The sequence below is a fragment of the Pygoscelis adeliae genome, unplaced genomic scaffold, assembly GCF_000699105.1.
Source record: "Pygoscelis adeliae isolate BGI_AS28 unplaced genomic scaffold, ASM69910v1 Scaffold429, whole genome shotgun sequence".
NCBI lineage: Eukaryota > Metazoa > Chordata > Aves > Sphenisciformes > Spheniscidae > Pygoscelis > Pygoscelis adeliae.
Genome location: NW_008825561.1, coordinates 52,689 through 71,246, shown reverse-complemented (window position 1 = coordinate 71,246; position 18,558 = coordinate 52,689). Strand labels below are relative to the sequence as shown.

General features: G+C 40.0%; 1 protein-coding gene across 1 annotated transcript in view; it reads left to right on the top strand.

Moving 5' to 3' along the window:
- LGMN (legumain) overlaps positions 1-16,476 on the top strand; it is a 21,765-nt gene extending 5,289 nt beyond the window's left edge. The window contains exons 2-13 of the mRNA XM_009332363.1: positions 2,983-3,080; positions 3,962-4,043; positions 5,171-5,256; positions 7,876-7,951; positions 8,432-8,494; positions 9,389-9,455; positions 11,145-11,263; positions 11,949-12,038; positions 12,705-12,902; positions 13,556-13,726; positions 14,829-14,896; positions 15,706-16,476. Of these exons, the coding sequence (XP_009330638.1) occupies positions 2,983-3,080; positions 3,962-4,043; positions 5,171-5,256; positions 7,876-7,951; positions 8,432-8,494; positions 9,389-9,455; positions 11,145-11,263; positions 11,949-12,038; positions 12,705-12,902; positions 13,556-13,726; positions 14,829-14,896; positions 15,706-15,745 (1,158 nt within the window). The 3' untranslated portion in view covers positions 15,746-16,476. The remainder of the gene's footprint in view (positions 1-2,982; positions 3,081-3,961; positions 4,044-5,170; positions 5,257-7,875; positions 7,952-8,431; positions 8,495-9,388; positions 9,456-11,144; positions 11,264-11,948; positions 12,039-12,704; positions 12,903-13,555; positions 13,727-14,828; positions 14,897-15,705) is intronic.
- The last annotated feature ends 2,082 nt before the right edge of the window (positions 16,477-18,558 follow it).

The window sequence follows — 18,558 nt, the reverse complement described above, 5'->3', positions numbered from 1 at the left end:
GATGTGTTCAAAAAACAACTTCTTTTTTCCCACCCCCCCCCCCCCCCCCAAGCAGTCTACTTGAAAGCTGTGTCACTCAAATGTGTAAACAGCTGTATGGCAGAGGAAAGTTGGGGTGGTTTTTTTTTTTCTCCTTTTAGAATTTCCTCCAAATGTACATTTTGGAAAACAAAATGCCCATCCCAGGAAAATAGGGGAATTCTACCTCTGATCCCCATGCTTTCAAAATCTAGGAGTTAATTATTTAAGCAGATTTAAGGATAGATCTTCCATAGAAATTTGCTGATGTAGCAACAGGTTTAGACTGACCTGGGGATGAAAGGTCTGAACCTTGCCATTAGCAGTGTCCACTCTGGAGCTGGCATGGGAGATTGGTTGTGCAGTAGCAGCTGTACAGCTACACCTTCTTCTCTTCTATTCTTTGCAGGGCAGCTGCTACCCACGCCAAATCATGGCCACAAAAGCAGCGTGATTTGCATTTAGTGCATCCAGTAAATGTTTGGAGTATTCATTTCACATACTAAACCAGCAAGAATAATACCAACAAGAGATCTGGAACAATATCAGCTGTCTCTTTTAGGGTGGTTTACAGGTACAGCTATGCCAGAAATATTTCTGGAAGAAACAAGGCTCAAATAGCGGTATTTGAGAGGTAGTTACACATCAACAGGAAATACTCTAGATTCACGTACACCTCCCTACTCTAGCAGCAGAGTGTTTCTATTCTGGTTTTATAGAGATTTCTTTTTTTTACATGTACAAGAAGGAACAGGAGGAGCATGTGACCAACATCAAAGGTGGCTAGTCAGGTCAGCTAATTCTATGCAAAAAACCCCAACTGTTTACTCAGAACTGTCCTACTTTAGCCGATGGAGTTTTAGCAGCAAAACATGTTTTTGCTGCTCTAGCTTATGTTGGTGATATCATTATGCTACCAGCAGGTACAGTTCCCTTAGCAAAAGCCTTAAAAGGCTGGGATGATCCCCAAACAGGCATAAGTTAAGGTTGAGGGGAATTGATTACATTGATCTGTTTCGCTCCACACTAGGGAATTTAACCCATTCAAATTTACTACCAATGTCTAGTTTACTGTTTACTAAGACAGGACATAGTGAGCAAACAGTCAATGAATCGGAAGGAAGGAGAGAGGAGACCAAAAAAGCTGATAATATACATTTACAAAGCTTAACGGATTTTGGGTACTTTGGTATTAATTAAAAACAGCTCTGAAGTCCCTACCAGCCAACCACATGTCTGTGGGAGCACAGACACTTGCTGGTTGAATATCTTGATATTATATCACTATAGTATGCCTAAGCATTTCTGGGTGTTGCCAGCCTATAACCATTTCTGTCAGCGTAACAGAAGTGTATTATGTCTTGAGAGTGAAAGGGGATCTATGGTCTATTCATCAATCAGTGTAGAGATGCCCTATTAGTGTTTTCTTCTACTTTTGCTTGGGTTGCTTCTGAAAATCAAATACATGTTTAGTCAAACCGGCACTCTGCTGTTTCATATTATATGTGATGCCTTCATAACTCTGTTTAACCTCTACTTAACTCTGTTTAACCTCTACTTTTTGGCTTGTTGAGGCAGCAGGTGGTATAATGACATACAAGGAAATGGAGAACTACAAACAGTGGAGATTTCCTGGGATAGGTGGAAGAGAATGTAGGCTGACCTGCGTAGTAGGAAATGGAACTGCTTTAGTAAGGACAATTTAACGTTCAGGGTTGGTGAAGAGATTTTGCTGTGGGAGAGTTCATTAGCATTGAATGTGCTTCACCCTTCCCAGAATTGTGCACAACTACCCTCTCTTTTCAGCTTCAGCCACACTTAGAAGACCAAGGATTATAAAGTGACAGGATTTTACGGTGTCCTTTCAGTTAAAATAGTCAAAATCACTAATACTCCTAAGTCATCATCTGAACTTAGGTAGGTCCACTTAAACCACTTCAGTTTGGTTTACAAACTAGCAAATTAGATTAGTTCAACAGAAGTAAGCTTTAAAGCTTGCTTTTTACCTGTGTTTGGAGTGTGCATTTGTTAGATGAGATTTCTTCCATTAAATCTGCATAGCTTTTCTAGCATGCGGTAGGTTGTAGTTCTAGAGTTTAGGAATGCTTGTTGATACCCCATTAGGTCATTCACAGAGTCTAAAAAGAAAATAATTATTTGGGCTGGGGTTACTAAGAATTTATCCTTCTGAGAGAGGTTTGCATTTACTGTAATATCACTTTGATGAGTATTATTATTTCTGTGTCATGGGAAGATGGTTCTGTAAAGAAAATCTGCTTATTCATATCCTGTACAAGTCAGGAAAAGAGCCTGAATAGAAATTCTGCAATTCTGTTTTCCACTGAAATCTGTTTTCTTGCCCTGAAGTTGCTTCAGTATTACTCTACAAGAAATACATAATTAAAAAGGAAATTTTCCTTGAGCAAAATTCTCACCTACTAAAACAAAATTTAATAAAATCTTTGCAGAGGTGAGATTGGTAAACCATACTTGCTTAAGCCAAGGACAGTTGTTGATGCTTAGTCATGCAGGCTTGGTGCAGAATTAATTGAAATTGGTGGAAATCCAACTCTTTTCTTCTTCTGCTTGGCACACTTGGGATTTGTCTGTCAGTGCACAAGGTTTTCATTTAGATTTTCTCACAGAATGCAGAACATTGCTGAGAATGTTTTGTTAAATTTTGTTATCTGGTTTGAAGTAACTACTGGTTTCTGTTTAAATAAGAAATCAAAATAGGTAAAAGAGAGAGATTTTCATCATAATCTCTATTACTAATGCAACTACAGACACTGAGTTTTGGTTTAACCTGTGCATTTCAGCCCTCTAGCAACCCTCAATCTCTTATATTTGAATTAAGTTTCTTCTGAACAATAGCCTGCTCTTAGGCCTGCAAAGCTATTTTTCTTCTGGTCTCAAAGGTAAAATCTCTGTTAAAGCTAGTAATGAAAATCTGCTTAATTTCAGGCAGACGTGTGCCATGCGTACCAGATCGTACACCGAAATGGAATTCCAGATGAACAGATCATTGTCATGATGTATGATGACATTGCTGATAATGACGAGTAAGTGATGAACATGCACTAGTCACAAACTATATGGTTACTACAAACATGTCATAGTCACCAATGTGTTTTGAGTTTGTACTAGTTTTGTAAGAAAAGGTTTAAAACCACCTGTGATATGCGTAGAGACGTTTTATCCATCAGCACAATAATTCTCCTCTGAAATGTGCTCATGAGCTTTCTAAGCCTTACTCCACAACTCAGCATCAGTTGTGGCACTGAGGACTTCAGAGCTTCATTGCTGTGAGAGTAAGTGATCTTAACTCCCAGGCGTAACAGTTTACAGCAGATAAATAGCCTAAACCCACAAACATAGGGAAGCTTCGTGTATGACTTGCAGAGCTTTTTTGAAAGGACATTATCAGATTAATTCCCAGAATGTACATTCAACAAAGAAGTGTACATGTCCCATTCTTGGTGACTGTCTAGAGCATATAATTGCTTTCTATATGAAACAGTACAATTATACAGCCTCTAATTCTGTGAGGCAACTCTGAGACAACTTCAGCAGAAATCAGCAGACTTCACATGCACAGCAGCACTGGGAGCAAAGAGGAAAGGGGGCTAAAGGCAGGACTGAAAGTAGAGAGATGATAGTATAAGAGACCATCTGCCTACATCTTCAGATTAATCAACATGATCTGAGGCAGGATACTTGAAGGTACTCAGGGTAAGGACACCTGAGGCGAGCATATGTAACTGACTTAAGTGAAAAGGCCTTTATATTCTGAGGTCACGTAATGATAACATGGTGCGAGTACCCATACTCTCTCTCAGGCCAGCTGGCCGGTCAGGACAGTTTAAATGCTTTCCTTGTTGCTCTGTGGTCATTGTGTGGCACATGGCTAATTCTTCATATTTATGTTCCGTTTAACTTTCAGAAATCCAACAAAAGGCATTGTCATCAATAGACCTAATGGCACAGATGTGTATGCTGGAGTGCCCAAGGACTATACAAAGGAGGTAGGAATGAAACACCATTCCCCAGGGAAGGTTCAGCATTAGCCAATGTTCAGAACAAATCCTTTCAGCCCGTAGCTTACGCTCTGAAATGCACATAGTATAAAGCCTCCAGCTTATGCACCTGTGTCATAGTTTAACCTCAGTCGGCAACTGAGCACCACACAGCTGCTTGCTCAGTCCCCCCCCTCCCCCCAGCCCCAGTGGGATGGGGGAGAGAATTGGAAGAGTAGAAGTGAGAAAAACTCGTGGGTTGAGATAAAAACAGTTTAATAATTGAAATAAAATAATAATAGCAATAATAATAATGTAACAATAATAATAATAATAATAATACACAAAGCAAGTGATGCACAGTGCAATTGCTCACCACCCACCGACTGATGCCCAGCCAGTCCCCGAGCAGCGGCCCCCCCGGCCAGCTTCCCCCAGTTTATGTACTGAGCATGACGTCACATGGTATGGAATGTCCCTTTGGCCAGTTTGGGTCAGCTGTCCTGGCTGTGCCCCCTCCCAGCTTCTTGTGCACCTCCAGCCTTCTCAGTCGGTAGAGCATGGGAAGCTGGAAAGTCCTTGGTAAATGTAAGCATTACCTAGCAACAACTAAAACATCGGTGTGTTATCAACTTTGTTCTCATCCTAAATCCAAAACACAGCACTGTACCAGGTGCTAGGAAGGAAATTAACTCTATACCTGCCGAAACCAGGACAACCTGCATGGTTTGGCATGAAGTTTGATGTTCATAAGATGAATGGAAACAATAGATGTTTTGGAGTGAAGCAGTGGTCATAAAAGTAAACCTTTACACTGTTTCTGTGCTGGCGCACGAAATAAAAGAAGGGAAAGTCTTGCATTCATAAATGTTGTAACTCAATCTGAAGAACAGCTGTGTAAGACTAATTGTTTCATTAAATCAGAACAGTAATCCAGTCACTTGGTGATTTCATGATTCAGTATCCAAGTGAGTCATTAGTGGCTAATACATTATATAATGATAGATTGAGAAGGATGGCCAGCTAAACTTGCCATCTGTGCATGGATTCTGACTTTCAGAAGCCGTCTTCCTAAATGAAGATTTTGTTAACTGTTTTTATGATCAGGTTTAACTTTAATCCTCTTAAATCCTTAGGATGTTACTCCAAAGAATTTCCTTGCTGTTCTCAGAGGAGATGCGGAAACAATGAAGGGGGTGGGATCAGGAAAAGTATTGAAAAGGTAAGAGAAGTTTAATTTAGAAAATAATTGCATGTGGAGTTGTACATTGGCACTGATCTCAACAAAAGAGGGTAAATTAGAGCAACTTGAGAATCCAGCAAGACTACTGATGGCAATTCCAGGTCATTCAGATTAGAAATACAATGGTTCTGGTTTCTTAAACTATCCAGCACCAAGAAGCAACTGCTGATATTTGACTGGTATGGAGCCCAGTATAGATTAAGGTACAAAAACTCTAGAGGATAGTGTCAACTGTATTAAGGTATTTGTTCTTTAGACTATTGTCTTTTGCAAGAATGGCTATTCAAAGAGAGTTTTGTTAAGGTTCAAAGACCTCTAGAAAGGGTTTGCTAAGGCTTGGCTTAATGTACGTGAACAGTTGTATTAGTCACCTGAAGTGATGAGACTTAGCAGTAAGTGGCAGAGGGACAGAGGTAGCTTAAACAGCTCATCAGCTGAAAGAATTGCATGTCTAATCCCAGCCATGGTCTTTGTGGCAGATGTAAGGTTATTGAGGCTTTGAATGTAATGAAATGGAATTATAGTTCATATTTAATGCAAAAAAATCTTTGCGATTGAAAAAGTAGAGTAAATAATTAACCTTGTAATTGATGTATGCTTAAGGTATTTGTAAACTAAGTTACACAAATGATTGTGAGTTTGGCAATATTCTAATATATGAGCAACAAAAAATTGTAGACTGGCTAAGTAGAATGTAAGATCTGTGGGTGTAGTTTATAAAGGCTTATATAATTTAGATAATTAAAGAATAAAAGCAATATATTTGAGGGCCTAATTAGAAGACCTTTTGGGAAGATACCTGGTGTCAGTTATTCATCTTGGTTCTACAGAGTTTGAGATATGAAAGTATGATGCCTGTTTACTAAGGTGTGTTACATTTCTAACTCAGTACTGCTGGTAAAGATTTATATCATGTTATATTTCCCTATATACAGTATTTCCTGTAAAACCTTTAAGAATTTAAATTTGACCATTTGGAAGAACTAATCTAGTTAAAGAAAAATTGTGTAAGTGCCTATCTTCATCTGACAGTTTAATTTTAGAGATGAAGCAATGAAACAGAAGAGAAGAATCCTGCCCTGGCGTTGGGGAGAATAAAGAAAATGAAGGAGCAGGACAGTAGTCGAATAAGCTATTGCTCTCAATTGTTTAAACTTCATCCTCAAAAGCTGATTAGAAAATGATATATGCAAGGCATATAGTCAAAAAGTTAATAAATTGCTGCACAGTTACTAGATTGTTCTCTTCTAGTAGCTGGAATGAGTCAAGAGGTGACTATAAGGCATTTTTTGTTTAAAAAAAAAAGTACTTCAGGGCACACCTCACCTGTGAAAGCTTGATGTTACAAGTCAAATAAGGGAGTGGCTATGCAGAGGGCCAAAGACTCTTAGCTGCTCAGGAAGACAGCTTGAACCCACATATAAAAGTCTTAGTTATTTACATTTCACCTTGGTCGAATTGTTTGCACTTAGGGTCAATAGTGGGAGCCAGAAAAATAACACCCAACCCTTCTTTGTTAGGCTGTTGTGTGAATTTCCAAGTGGCCTGACTTCTGCTATTGGGTGGGACAAGAACTCAGTTATCCTCTGCCCAAAAGGCTTCTATATTGTCTTCCATGTTGTTCCCTAACCAGCAGGTTGTCAGCCAGGCAGAAGGCTGGACAATGTCCCCTTGAGCTGCTGCAGTCGTACCTCTTTGCAGTCAGGAAAGAGCAAGAGCAAATACGGATTTCTGGACCACTGATACAGAAGAAGAGAGGAGGGCTTGGGGACTCCTTCCAACCTGTTCACATTATTTTATATTTAATTGTCCCTGAATACAGTTTAAAAGCAAAATCCCTTTGCAGATCTGGCTGTTAGGGCAAGACTTTAATATCACCCAAACATGATCTGTTTGGTTTAGAGTGCAATAAAAATCTCTGGCAAACAGTTTACTACACAGATGTTAGGGAATCAAAGCCTGTGAGCATGCAGTGCTCACCTGACTGCAGAGCCGCTTAGTGCAAATGCCAGTCTAGCCTAATGGGTGAGTTTGTATACGGATCAGTTCTTCATGGAGATGTAGGCTGACGCTGATTTGGCAAAGTATGGCCATACAGATCACAACAAGGTAGTACATAAACATACCTAAGAATCTTACCAAAGAAGTTTTTATGGTTTATCCCTGTGTTATTGGTGCCTCAGTATAACTTAGTGATAAAAGTATTCCTTTTTTACCAGACTGCTACAAATGCCAACAGTATAACGGGTTCTTCAGATAGGCATGAAAAAACAATTGCGCTCCCGCCATACCCTGTGTACCAGCCCCTGCCTAACCAGCAGTTTACAGTTTGAAATGTGAAGTGTAATTGCCAAATTCCCCATGCTTGAGGGACTAGCCTATGTCCCTGTTTTCATTCCTCTTGCAGACACTTATCTCCTTTCATAAGCACCCAGAGTAGTATGGAGTAAAAAAACATTACCGAGAGGAGGAGGTGCTTCAGCTGTATTATTTTTAAATATTGACATGTCTTGGCATTGAGAAGCAGATGATGTTTGTTGTAGTGAAGATTAGGTTGGAGTTGTTAGAAAGAATTTGTTTGCAATTTTTTCATTACAGTGGTCCCAAGGATCATGTGTTTGTTTATTTCACTGACCATGGAGCTCCAGGACTTCTGGCTTTTCCTGATGATGATGTAAGCATTTTGGGGGGGGGATTACTTTGTCATAAAAAAACATCCTTTTAGTGACATACTAAAGTAATAAGTAGTAAATGTAAAACAGGAAAATGTTTGATGCACTGCCACATTGAGGGGGGAGGCAGAAAAGGAGAAGTAGTCTCCTCATCACCCCAGTTTGGATTTTTTTCCTGTTTGAATCTGAAGCATTCAAGTTGAAATTAAGTTATGTCATTTAATATTTCATTGGACTTTGGTGGTCCAAGTTTCTCACAAGTATGACTTGGCTTTCTGGTGCACTATACATATAGTCTGAGACGATCACTCATCTTTTCTGGAGTGGTGAATACTAGAACGTTGTATTTCAGAAGGGCAAAGCTCTGGATATACTTAAGGGGAAACAGGAATAAATACTAACTGTTGTGAATGTTTACTATTAAGTGAATTCTGTGTCTATTGAACATAAGTGGTTTTCATACAAGCCTTCTTATTTTACAGCTTCACGTGAAGGACTTGAATAAGACTATTTGGTACATGTATCGTCACAAAAAATACCAGAAGGTAAACAAGCATATCAGAAGTTGTGAAATTAAAAGAGCAGCTGGCATGGAAGAGAGAGATTTGTCTTCATTTTGAGAGTTGTTTAAAGCAGGAGGAAGCTGTTGCCATGCAATGAAATTTGGATTAGGATTTTGCACTTACAAGCATTGATTCTCTCCAAATTTTCCCTTTCCATTTTTAGTTTACTATACATCTGCAGTCAATGTTGAGATGTAGTGTACTGCCTTTTGATAATGGTATATATTCTGACCAACGGTGGAGAAACAACATCCGTAACTACCGCACCCTCATAATATGTATCTGACTTGTTCTTCCTGTGCTTTGTTCACTTCAGACTGCACTGTTACTGCAGGAAGTTTGCATATACCTCATGTTTCTCTTACAGTTACTAATATTGTGTAAGAGACTGTACCTCTTGTCAGAAAACTCTGGGCATTTATTTCATCACAAGTAGTTTTAAGCAGAAAAGCTAATATTTAGAACGTTTTAGTAGCTTGCCTTTTTTAAGCAACTTTCTGTGCTAATCTATCTACTATGGCTGGCTGTATTTAGGAACACGTAGATGGCCATTGGTTCCAGAAATGCTACGTTCGATAGTTGTACATTGCTGTGCCTAAAGAGCGACTGTGTATTTGATTTGTGCTTGTACATTCGTCAGTAGATCCCTGTGGATTCTGTAGAGATTAATAGCATCTTTTCATTGTGATTATGTTTCCCTTTTCCACATAGTTTAGTTCCCAAAAAATGAAAAATTGATCTATTTGCTTTTGTGTTTTATTTTGTAGCATTATGGATAGCTTTTGTTTCAGGGATAGCAGTACAGGCTGAAAAGCACTGAAGGACTTTCCTCCGTTTCCTCATGGAATTTCTTAAGGTCTCTGGTTTATTTTATAGATGGTGTTTTACATTGAAGCATGCGAGTCTGGATCTATGATGAATCATTTGGCTGATAACATCAATGGTGAGCAATCAGTTAACTTACTGAACTTAGATGTCATAACATGTCACAGGCAGGACCTAAACAGATGCTGTGTCAAGGATAGGTTCAAGGCACTTTTATGTACAGTTTTAGCAGGGGAGCACAAGAATTAGAGAAAGTAATATTTTCCATTTATGGGAAGTTCCTTTTAAAGAATTAACGGAGTCTTATAAAGACTATCAGGTCTTTCAGTTTCTTGCAAATGAGAAGCTGAAAAAGTATTTCTTTTCAGGAACTATATGGTTGCCCTTAACTGATAGCAGTTAAATTATACTGACATTTCTCAGCCTCAGCACTGCTAACAGCAGGTGTGAAGTTTCTGCCATCAGTTTCATTGAGTAGCAAAGGCCCTTGGGAGACATCATTGCCGGGCAATTTTGCTACACTCATTGCACAATAACCCAGGAAGTGGAACTGAGATTTTTCAGGGTTTCTAAGCTCTCTGCTGCAGAGCTGTGAGCTCAGCCTTGATTAGGACGAGGAATCACAACCTTTTCAAACTCCTGCTCCGTGGTGGGGAGCCTGGGTGCTCTGGCTTTCCTGTAGTTTTGAAGCTGTGATTCCAGGGAAGACCAACCACGTCTATCCACGGATTCCTGGGTCTTTGGCCCTGGAGTACGCTGCCTGGCACCCGCCTAGACTTCTTACAGCCCTATCAAGGATTTACAGAAAGTTCACACAGAATGTTTTGTATTGCCGCTTGTTCAAAGTAAATGTTCGGTGAATCAGCATTTTTCAAAGTTTGTTCTATTAGAAATTTCGAGTCGGAGAACTCTGGTTTTACCACCAGCTCTGCCACAGACTTACAAAGGTGGAAAATTGACAATTTATGTATTACCCTATGAAGCTGTCTTTGGCAGCCTTCAGTGGTGAACTACAAAGCTTAACTGGTTACTTAGTAAGCATTTTAAAGGACGCTAAGAGCAGCACTTTACTACGAAGACAAGATTTAAGACTTTTTTTTGGCTTTTGAACTTCTGGTACACTCTGAGTAGAAACAACACTATAGCTATATAAAAGCATGCCTAACACCTTTTCATTTTGAAGCTTGGACTTTCCTTCAGTTACACAAATATGCTATAAGTTGACTTTGGCAAAAAGCCAAAATAGCTTTTGTCTTAGTAATACCTGTAAAGACATATTTACAGTATTTCTGTTGTGTTAGAGATGACTTACTGGGAACACTGTGCTTGGGGCAGATGTTGTAGAGGTTTGGTTTGCTTTTCTCTCAGTGTAGAGTGTTATCCAAGAAAGGATATTACTTAGAAGGTGGCATTTTCTGGAAGAAAAGATGATTTAGGGGATTTACTCCAAGTTTGGGAAAAAGTCCTCATTATTGTAATAAAGAAAATGAATGTATAGATGGTTGTCAGTGCACAGTGTTCTCGGGCAGTTCTTTGAATAGAAGATTTTTCCCGTAGAAGTGCATATTCTTCTTTAAATACCCCAGACCACGCATTTGGCAGCAAGGAAGGAGCTCTTATAACAGCACTGAGGCTGACTGAACAGAACGATTAACAGGCTTCTTTCCTTTCTGCTATTTAGGAGTAAATGATTGAAAGCCAAAATACTTAGACAAATATATCATGTGCAGCTAAGTACTAAATCATGGGGGGGGGGGGGTTTTAAAAAAAAAAAAAAAGAAAAAATTACTTTCTATTTGTCTTACAGTTTATGCAACAACAGCTGCCAATCCCAGAGAGTCATCTTATGCATGTTACTATGATGATGAAAGGCAGACTTATCTTGGGGACTGGTACAGTGTGAATTGGATGGAAGATTCAGATATGGTAAGTTACTTAGATGAGGTTTCTCTATTTCCACGCATGAAAAAAATCACTAGGCTTTTTAAAAATAGCTCCTTTACAGGATTTGTGAAAATACATATTTTTATGTGAGACTGAAATCCACAAATTGAGTTGGTAAAAGTATTTATCTACTACTCAGAACCATATATAATCTTTATTTGTTTGGGCCACTACATTTATTTCTGAAACTAACTTTCAGAAACATTGTCTTCTTTTGTTATGTGTAAGATTAGAAACTGTCTAACTTCTAGTTTCAAATTCACATAATCTTGATGTGCTAATCTGAGACCACGTCTCCAAATTTGTTAAACAAATCAGGCAGCTCAGTAAGTTGCACCTCTGCTTCAGTGATCCTTAAATACTGTACTGTGGCTAACCCATTTGTTAGCATAATGGAAAACAGTATTAATGAAAGAAATCTGGGATTTCTATGCTAGCCCACTCCCTTCTTGCCTACCTGCTGGGAGATTAGGACATCACTAAAAGCAATTTGAGAATATGCTGTTAAATCTTCTTTTCAATTTCTACTTTTATGTCTTTCAAAGGTTGTATAGCTCTTGCCCTATACTTCCTTCTATTGGCAGCTAAGACCCTTTCCAGGTTTTCTTGCATTTTTAGAATTGCTGAATTTAAGTATCTGTGACCACATGGAAGTTTCTTCATGCAGGAGGATCTAAGAAAAGAAACACTCCACAAGCAGTTTCAGCTGGTGAAGAAACGCACCAACACCAGCCATGTGATGCAGTATGGAAACAGAGTATGTATTTGAGTGGGCTTCCTGGTCAGATGTATCTTAAGACCTTTTGTGCCCTATACTTTCATGCCTTAAAAAAAGAAATCACTAAACTGGCAGGCTTGATTTAGAAAATGACACTGTTCATCTCAGAAGACCACTTAGCATTTAAGAGACGATTGTCCTGATGCTAAAGGTAATACAGCCTTGTACTATGCTTTAATCCAAGGAGTCAGGGTATGAGTTGTCCTCCAAGCTCTGCCAGTGACTTAACACTTCACTTCAATCAAGTATAAGAAGGGTATTTACCACTTCCAGGCATATTATGAATATTAATGAAATGTTAATAAGTGCATTGATCCCTCGAATGGGAAGAGCTAAGAGGTCATATATCATTTATAATAGTCCCATTATTCAACAGATTAAATACTTGTTAAAAAAAGCAGTCAGGTTACTTAACCTGATGGTCTTTTTCCCCACAGTGAGTTTTGGAAATAGAAGTTCCCCGATTTTTGGCAGCCTTGACCTTGTATTAGAAAACCCAGTACGCGCACACACACTTACAACCCCATGATCTTTATTTTCTCTAATAAAGCAAGTTTAGAGAGTTAGGTTTGCATGGCAAAGCAAAGACAGAATACCTACTGGAGGTGATTGACAGATTCCATTTGTTTACTTTCTAACCTTCAGAGCATCTCCTCCATGAAAGTGATGCAATTTCAGGGCATGGGGAAGAAAGCTATCCCCATCTCTCTGCCACCTGTAGAACACTATGACCTGACGCCTAGTCCTGATGTGCCTTTTGCAATCATGAAACGAAAGCTGATGGCTACCAATGACATTTATGAGGCTAAGAAGATTTCTGCAGAGATGAAAACACACCTGGAGGTAAGCAAAAAAATTTGAACTACATATCAGGTCAGATTTGTTTCCATCATAAGCAATGGCAGAAGTAACACTCCTGAAGCCAATGGGATTACTTCTAGTTTTTGCAAATTGCAACAAAATTACCCTTCAGAGTAATTTACCATCACTCTAGCTGATGGTTTACTCCTCCTTTAAAATTCAGGATCTGTTCCACAAGGCACATTCAGTAGTGATATCTAGGCAAATGTACGCAAATGCAAAAGTCAGTCTCACAGCTTTTATTGCCAGGAAATTCCTCATCTGCATCCATAGGGATTCTTGTTGGGAGGACTTATTCTTTGGTATTAGAGAAACTCGTCTCAGTAGAACTGAAGTCTCCCAAATCAAATAGCTCCTGCAGAATGGTTGTCAGTGTTGGTGTTTTCTTTCTTCTGGCAGAACACTAGAAGGACAGTGGGTGATTTTGGGTGCCAGGAATCTGACTTTGTCTCCCTAGTTTTCATTTGTGTGTTAAGAGACAGGTCCAAAAGACTGTGCTAAAAATAAATGGCAAAATTGGGTTCCTTAAAGAGCCCAAGAGTTGAGGGAGGTTTAAATAAAGAGAAATTTCATTCAAAGTCTTCAAATTAAGTTTAGAAAAAGCATGTTTTAAGTTCTTGTTGTTTTATGTGCAGGTGAAAGAATTTATCCAAGAATCCATGCGAAAGATAATCACCTTAGTAACAGGATCAAAAGAACAGACGAACCAAATCCTGTCAGACAGATTGACCATCAGCAATTATGACTGCTACCAGTCAGCGGTGAACCACTTCAAAGCTCATTGCTTCAACTGGCACTTACCCTTGGTAAGTCAAGCGTTAGATATAACCTGATAAACGTACTGGTAAAACAAGCACACTGGTCATAAGCATGTCTGCAAAATCAGCTTTTATTAAAAAGCTAGCTTGGGGGCAGTCATACAGCTTAGTTTTGGAGAAAGGGTAGGTGATGTTTTTGGAAGTAGGAAACCACTTCCACTATACCTGCAGATAAGCAAGAAGATTACTAAAAATACTTTTAGTAAAAACAAACCCAAAAATAATCCCTAATTTTTACTAGTTTGTGCTGTCCCTTCATCAACTCCCTCCCCAGAAATCCCGATATTAAATAAGTCATGTTTTATTTCTGCTTGAAGCATCTCTACTGGCAAAGCAGAAACACAAGCACCACCACTGTGAATTCATAATCCTGGTACATTCGGAGTTCTGTATTATGATTGTGTGTTGCATAGTTCCTTGCAATAACCTAGCTGCTAATTCCATGGTCTTGCTGAATTCCTGAGAGCCACTTTTTAGTTTAGGGGTTTTATTACGGTCTACTCTTCCTGGGATCCCAGCTGAGGGCCAAATCCTGTTGTGTTAAGCACTCTTTAGAGAGGTCAGTTCCTATTCCAGAAAACCCAGTCCTGATGTCAGGCAAGATAACCTAAGCAGGCAGTGGTGTGTGGTAAGATGAGTCAACAGCAAATTAATTGATTTTAGCAGAAAGCAATGGAGTTACCTGGCAGTTAGTCAAGATTTAAGTACTGTATGCAAATCAAAAGCAGATGCAGTCCTCCAGTTGGAGCTTCTAATCAACCAGGCTATTAGGAGGTCACATTGCTCTGTTAAACTTTTAGCTCCTCTTCAGTGGTTTTTTGGTTTTGTGGGGTTTTTCGAATGAAATTGGTTAGATGGGTGAGCCTTGCCTAAGGGGCCAATGTGCAGCAACAGCTGAATTTACCTAATGAAGTTCAAAGAGCAAAGTGCACAGAAGAAAGATCCATTTAGCCTAGTACTAGATCGTCAAGACCATCAATTAAACACCTTGAATATTAATAGCATCTCTAAACTACTTCCACAATTTAGTTTGGATAAACAATACCTGCTTTTCATCACTGAAATTATTAACAGTGTTTGTTTATTTCAGTATGAGTATGCACTGAGACAGCTGTATGCCTTGGTCAATGTTTGTGAAGGAGGATACCCCATTGACAGGTAATGAGGTTCCAAGATACACTGTGTAGTTTTATCTGTGGCTAAAAAAGTAGAAAAGCTAATAGACAGATGAAGCCTAATGCTAAAAGCTTCTCACTTGTTCTGCTCTGTTGACCATTTTGTCAGTAAGGTTCTCGCTCTAAAGTTATGAATGCTTATTTTGGAAAACATATCATTATTAGTCCCCTCCCACTCTTAATGATCCATTTCCCCAGTAATCCTTTAACTTCCTTGTTGAAGACCCTCAGGGGAAATTACAGCCAGTCAGAGAACCCCACTGCACCGCGTAACATAAAACAGCATGACTGGTGTAAGAGTGTTGCCCTGTAACTCCTTTATGATCTTACACTGAAGCAAGGTTGGGAACTGCTGTATTTTCTCTGCGGCCCCCTCAGCTGCTGGCTCAGAACTCCACAGCACTGCTGGGTTCGGGTGCGGAAAGGGAATATGGTGCTAGGGCCCTCATCTGTGAGGGTGTGGTAGGAAAGCAAGGAAAAAATGGTCCGGGCTGACCCTTATGGTGCTGCAGTAGGGGCAAAGGAAGCATAGTGTTGAAATTCTGTCTTGGGAGTTTGTGATGGAGGATGGGATCCTAGCTCGTAAGTCACGTGAGAGAAAAGGGAGAGGGGAAAGCAGAGGGGTAGGGAGTGGGAGGGTGGACTGGTAGTTTAGGCAGCGTGCACATGCAACCCAGAAGGTGAAGAACGGCTGCCCCCACTCCTGGTAGCATCCCGCTGCAGTCAGTTTGGGAAATAGTTTGAGAGCAGAGCACCTGAAAAGTTTCTCATCGTTGTTGTTCTCTGTTGCAGAATATGCCTGGCCATGAATCAAGTGTGCCTTGGGTATTGATGGAAACAACAGTCCCTAATACAACCCTTACTACAAGTGATAACTCTTCATAACTGTAATAATCCAGACTTTACATGCATGCAACATGAACAGGGTCAACCACTGTACTGTAACTGCGCTGGGAGCTGAGGCACCTGACCGTGAGCAATACAGCGCTTGCCAGTGCTCTCCCCTGCATCCCCACCTGCTGACAGCCTGCTGGTTTGACGGAGGCATTTCGGCAGACCACCTGGAGCTTTCAAGATGGACGATTTGTTTCAAAGCGCAATGCTCTTAAGAATCTCTGGATGAACACTACAAGCCACCTATCAGTGATTGCTAAATCTATGCTAAATTTAAACACTGAGTCATTAATTCTGGAAATTCTTTTTATACTATTGCTAACTATTAGCTTTTTAAAAAAAGTTTATGAATTCCATTACAGTGACTACCTTGCAGATTGGTTCAAGAGTGAAGAAACCAAAGCTTAAAGAATAAGCTTTAACTCCTTAACAGTTTAAAGAAATAAGTTGCATTCAAGAACTATAAGATGTGAACAGCACAGTTAAACTGCGAACAGTAGAAGTCTTTGTGGGTAGAAAGCACTGTTTCCCAAAGAAAAACACAAATATCTAATGCTGTAAATTTAGCACCAGTATGCTATAATTAAATGTATATACACACAAACCTATGGGAAGTCATAGAGTACAGGAATTACCTGTGAATAAAAATAAAGTTGACAGCTTCATCAACCTACAGGGCAATACAGTGTTAGACATCTTGTGATCTGAAAATGAATAAGAGCTAATTAATTTTCTGATACTGCATTAAAAGGTTATCTATCCCCTGTAAGCCTGTTATAAGACAGGTCATCTCACACACACCCCCCGGCCCCCAAGGCAACAAATAACCAAAACAAACCCTAAAACTCCAACCCAAAAGCAGCAACAAAAAATATTAAAAGCCCAAAATCACATTTGAAGGCACTGCTCCTTAGAGGTGACTCAGTAAATGACAAGCAGGGGGAAAATTAGAGGTTATGAGATGATTCAAAATAGTTTCAGGTTGTCCATACCTTTTTTACATGTGGAGAAAGGATACAGAAAAACTTCAGGGTTCTTTCCAAAGTGTGTTAAAATATGCAAAATTACCTCATCTCCATGGGAAAAGAACAAACTTTGGCAAAAACTAAACCAGCATCTCCATGATGGAGGGAGTTCTGCATAGCTCTACTCAGAGGAGAGGAATTGTAGGGGGTGTAACTGAAACTACTTTTATATAAAGAAGAGCCAGATAAAGCTGGGAGCATTAGCACTTTCAGCTGTCGGGTGAGTGGGTGGGGGAGATGGCGAGAGAGAGAGATATTGATATCGATATCGATATCCCAGAGCACAGCTAGTGTCAAGATGGATGGGAAAAGGTAAAAGTATGCGGAACTAGGCTTTACTGAGTTAAGAAATGAAAGGTTGCACCTTGGGGGTTGTTGAAAGTTCAGATATGTGCTGCTTTTGAGTTGCTTCTTGTTTCTTTTCAGCTGTAAAGCTGTTTTTTTTTAGCAGAAATCTAAAAATAAGAGTATGAAATTCTTGGGTGCCTGAATGTGTTGCAGGTGTTCCCCTGATGGCAGGAGGAAGCATTGGCCACGCAGGGCAGCTTTTAGGCAGTCTGGCTGCTATCACGAAAGTGTACCAAGAGGCCCCAATCACTTTGAAAGAACAGGAAAAATTACTCCTTCAAAGCCCCGTTGGAATATATACATTGAATCTGCGTTTTACGCATCTCTGCTTTTGGAGTTGTTCTCTGCCCTAGAAATTCAGCCTGCTTCTCAAACACTCAGCATTATTAGTTCATAGTTTTAACAATTTTCTTCACCCTTTAGAAATACCCATTTTCTTCTGAAGCATTCAGAAGAGGCTTTTGGTCTTTTGGATTTTCATATCTAGAATGCAGAGGGGAAAAAAAAAGCCCTCCACGTTCTTCAGAGACAGCATCACTTTACAGCTATACTAAGTAGGCCTCAAAAAGTAATTATCAGATGAAAAATCAGCTGCTAGCACACCTTTTTATTTTCACATATTACTGACGCCCAGGTGGCACTTGTACCTCACTACCATCACGTGCCCTGGCCCTCCTGCAGACCCTTGTAGCTCTGAGGAGGATGCAAAGCTAAAACATGAGAGAGTGGGATTTTGTTCTGTCCATTTTCCTCCCGCAGGAGCGATTTCCAGAGCTTCACCATCCTAATTGCTACCTGGCGTCATTTCCCTTTCCCTCAGGGATGTGCCGAAATGAAAGAGAGAGGGCGATCTGCTGAAGATGTCACTGCACCTACAACACTGAGATGCAGCAGGTTCTTATCCATGTCCTGCAAAAAGCACCAATGTGCTACTGAATTTCCAGTTCGTATCCAGAGACCCGTTTCCTTTGCAGTCACTCGGGGAACAGCCCTGCAGAAGAAAAAACCAACAACCTTCACCTGCACTGATCAATACATTTGTTTTAAGGCCTCCAAAAAGCATCACGCGGGCTTAGTGCCTGCATGGCAGGCTGTTTATTTTGGGATGGTAATAGAACCTGATGAGAAAATCATTTTAAGATTGTGCAAGGTCAGTCTTACGCCAGAGTGTCTTGCGGTGTATTGGGCAAGTGCAGACACCCTCACTCTTCCTGCAGGCATGCAGCTGCTGCTCAGGCTGCCATTCCTAGAATGCCGGGGTGCAGGAATGACTTCTGCAAAGTATGGAAAACTGTCAGGTTCCCAGCAAATTGTCATCACCAGGCAGAACGGGGCAAAGTTGAGGCTGTGTTATTTACAAAAACCTTTCCTGAGCAGA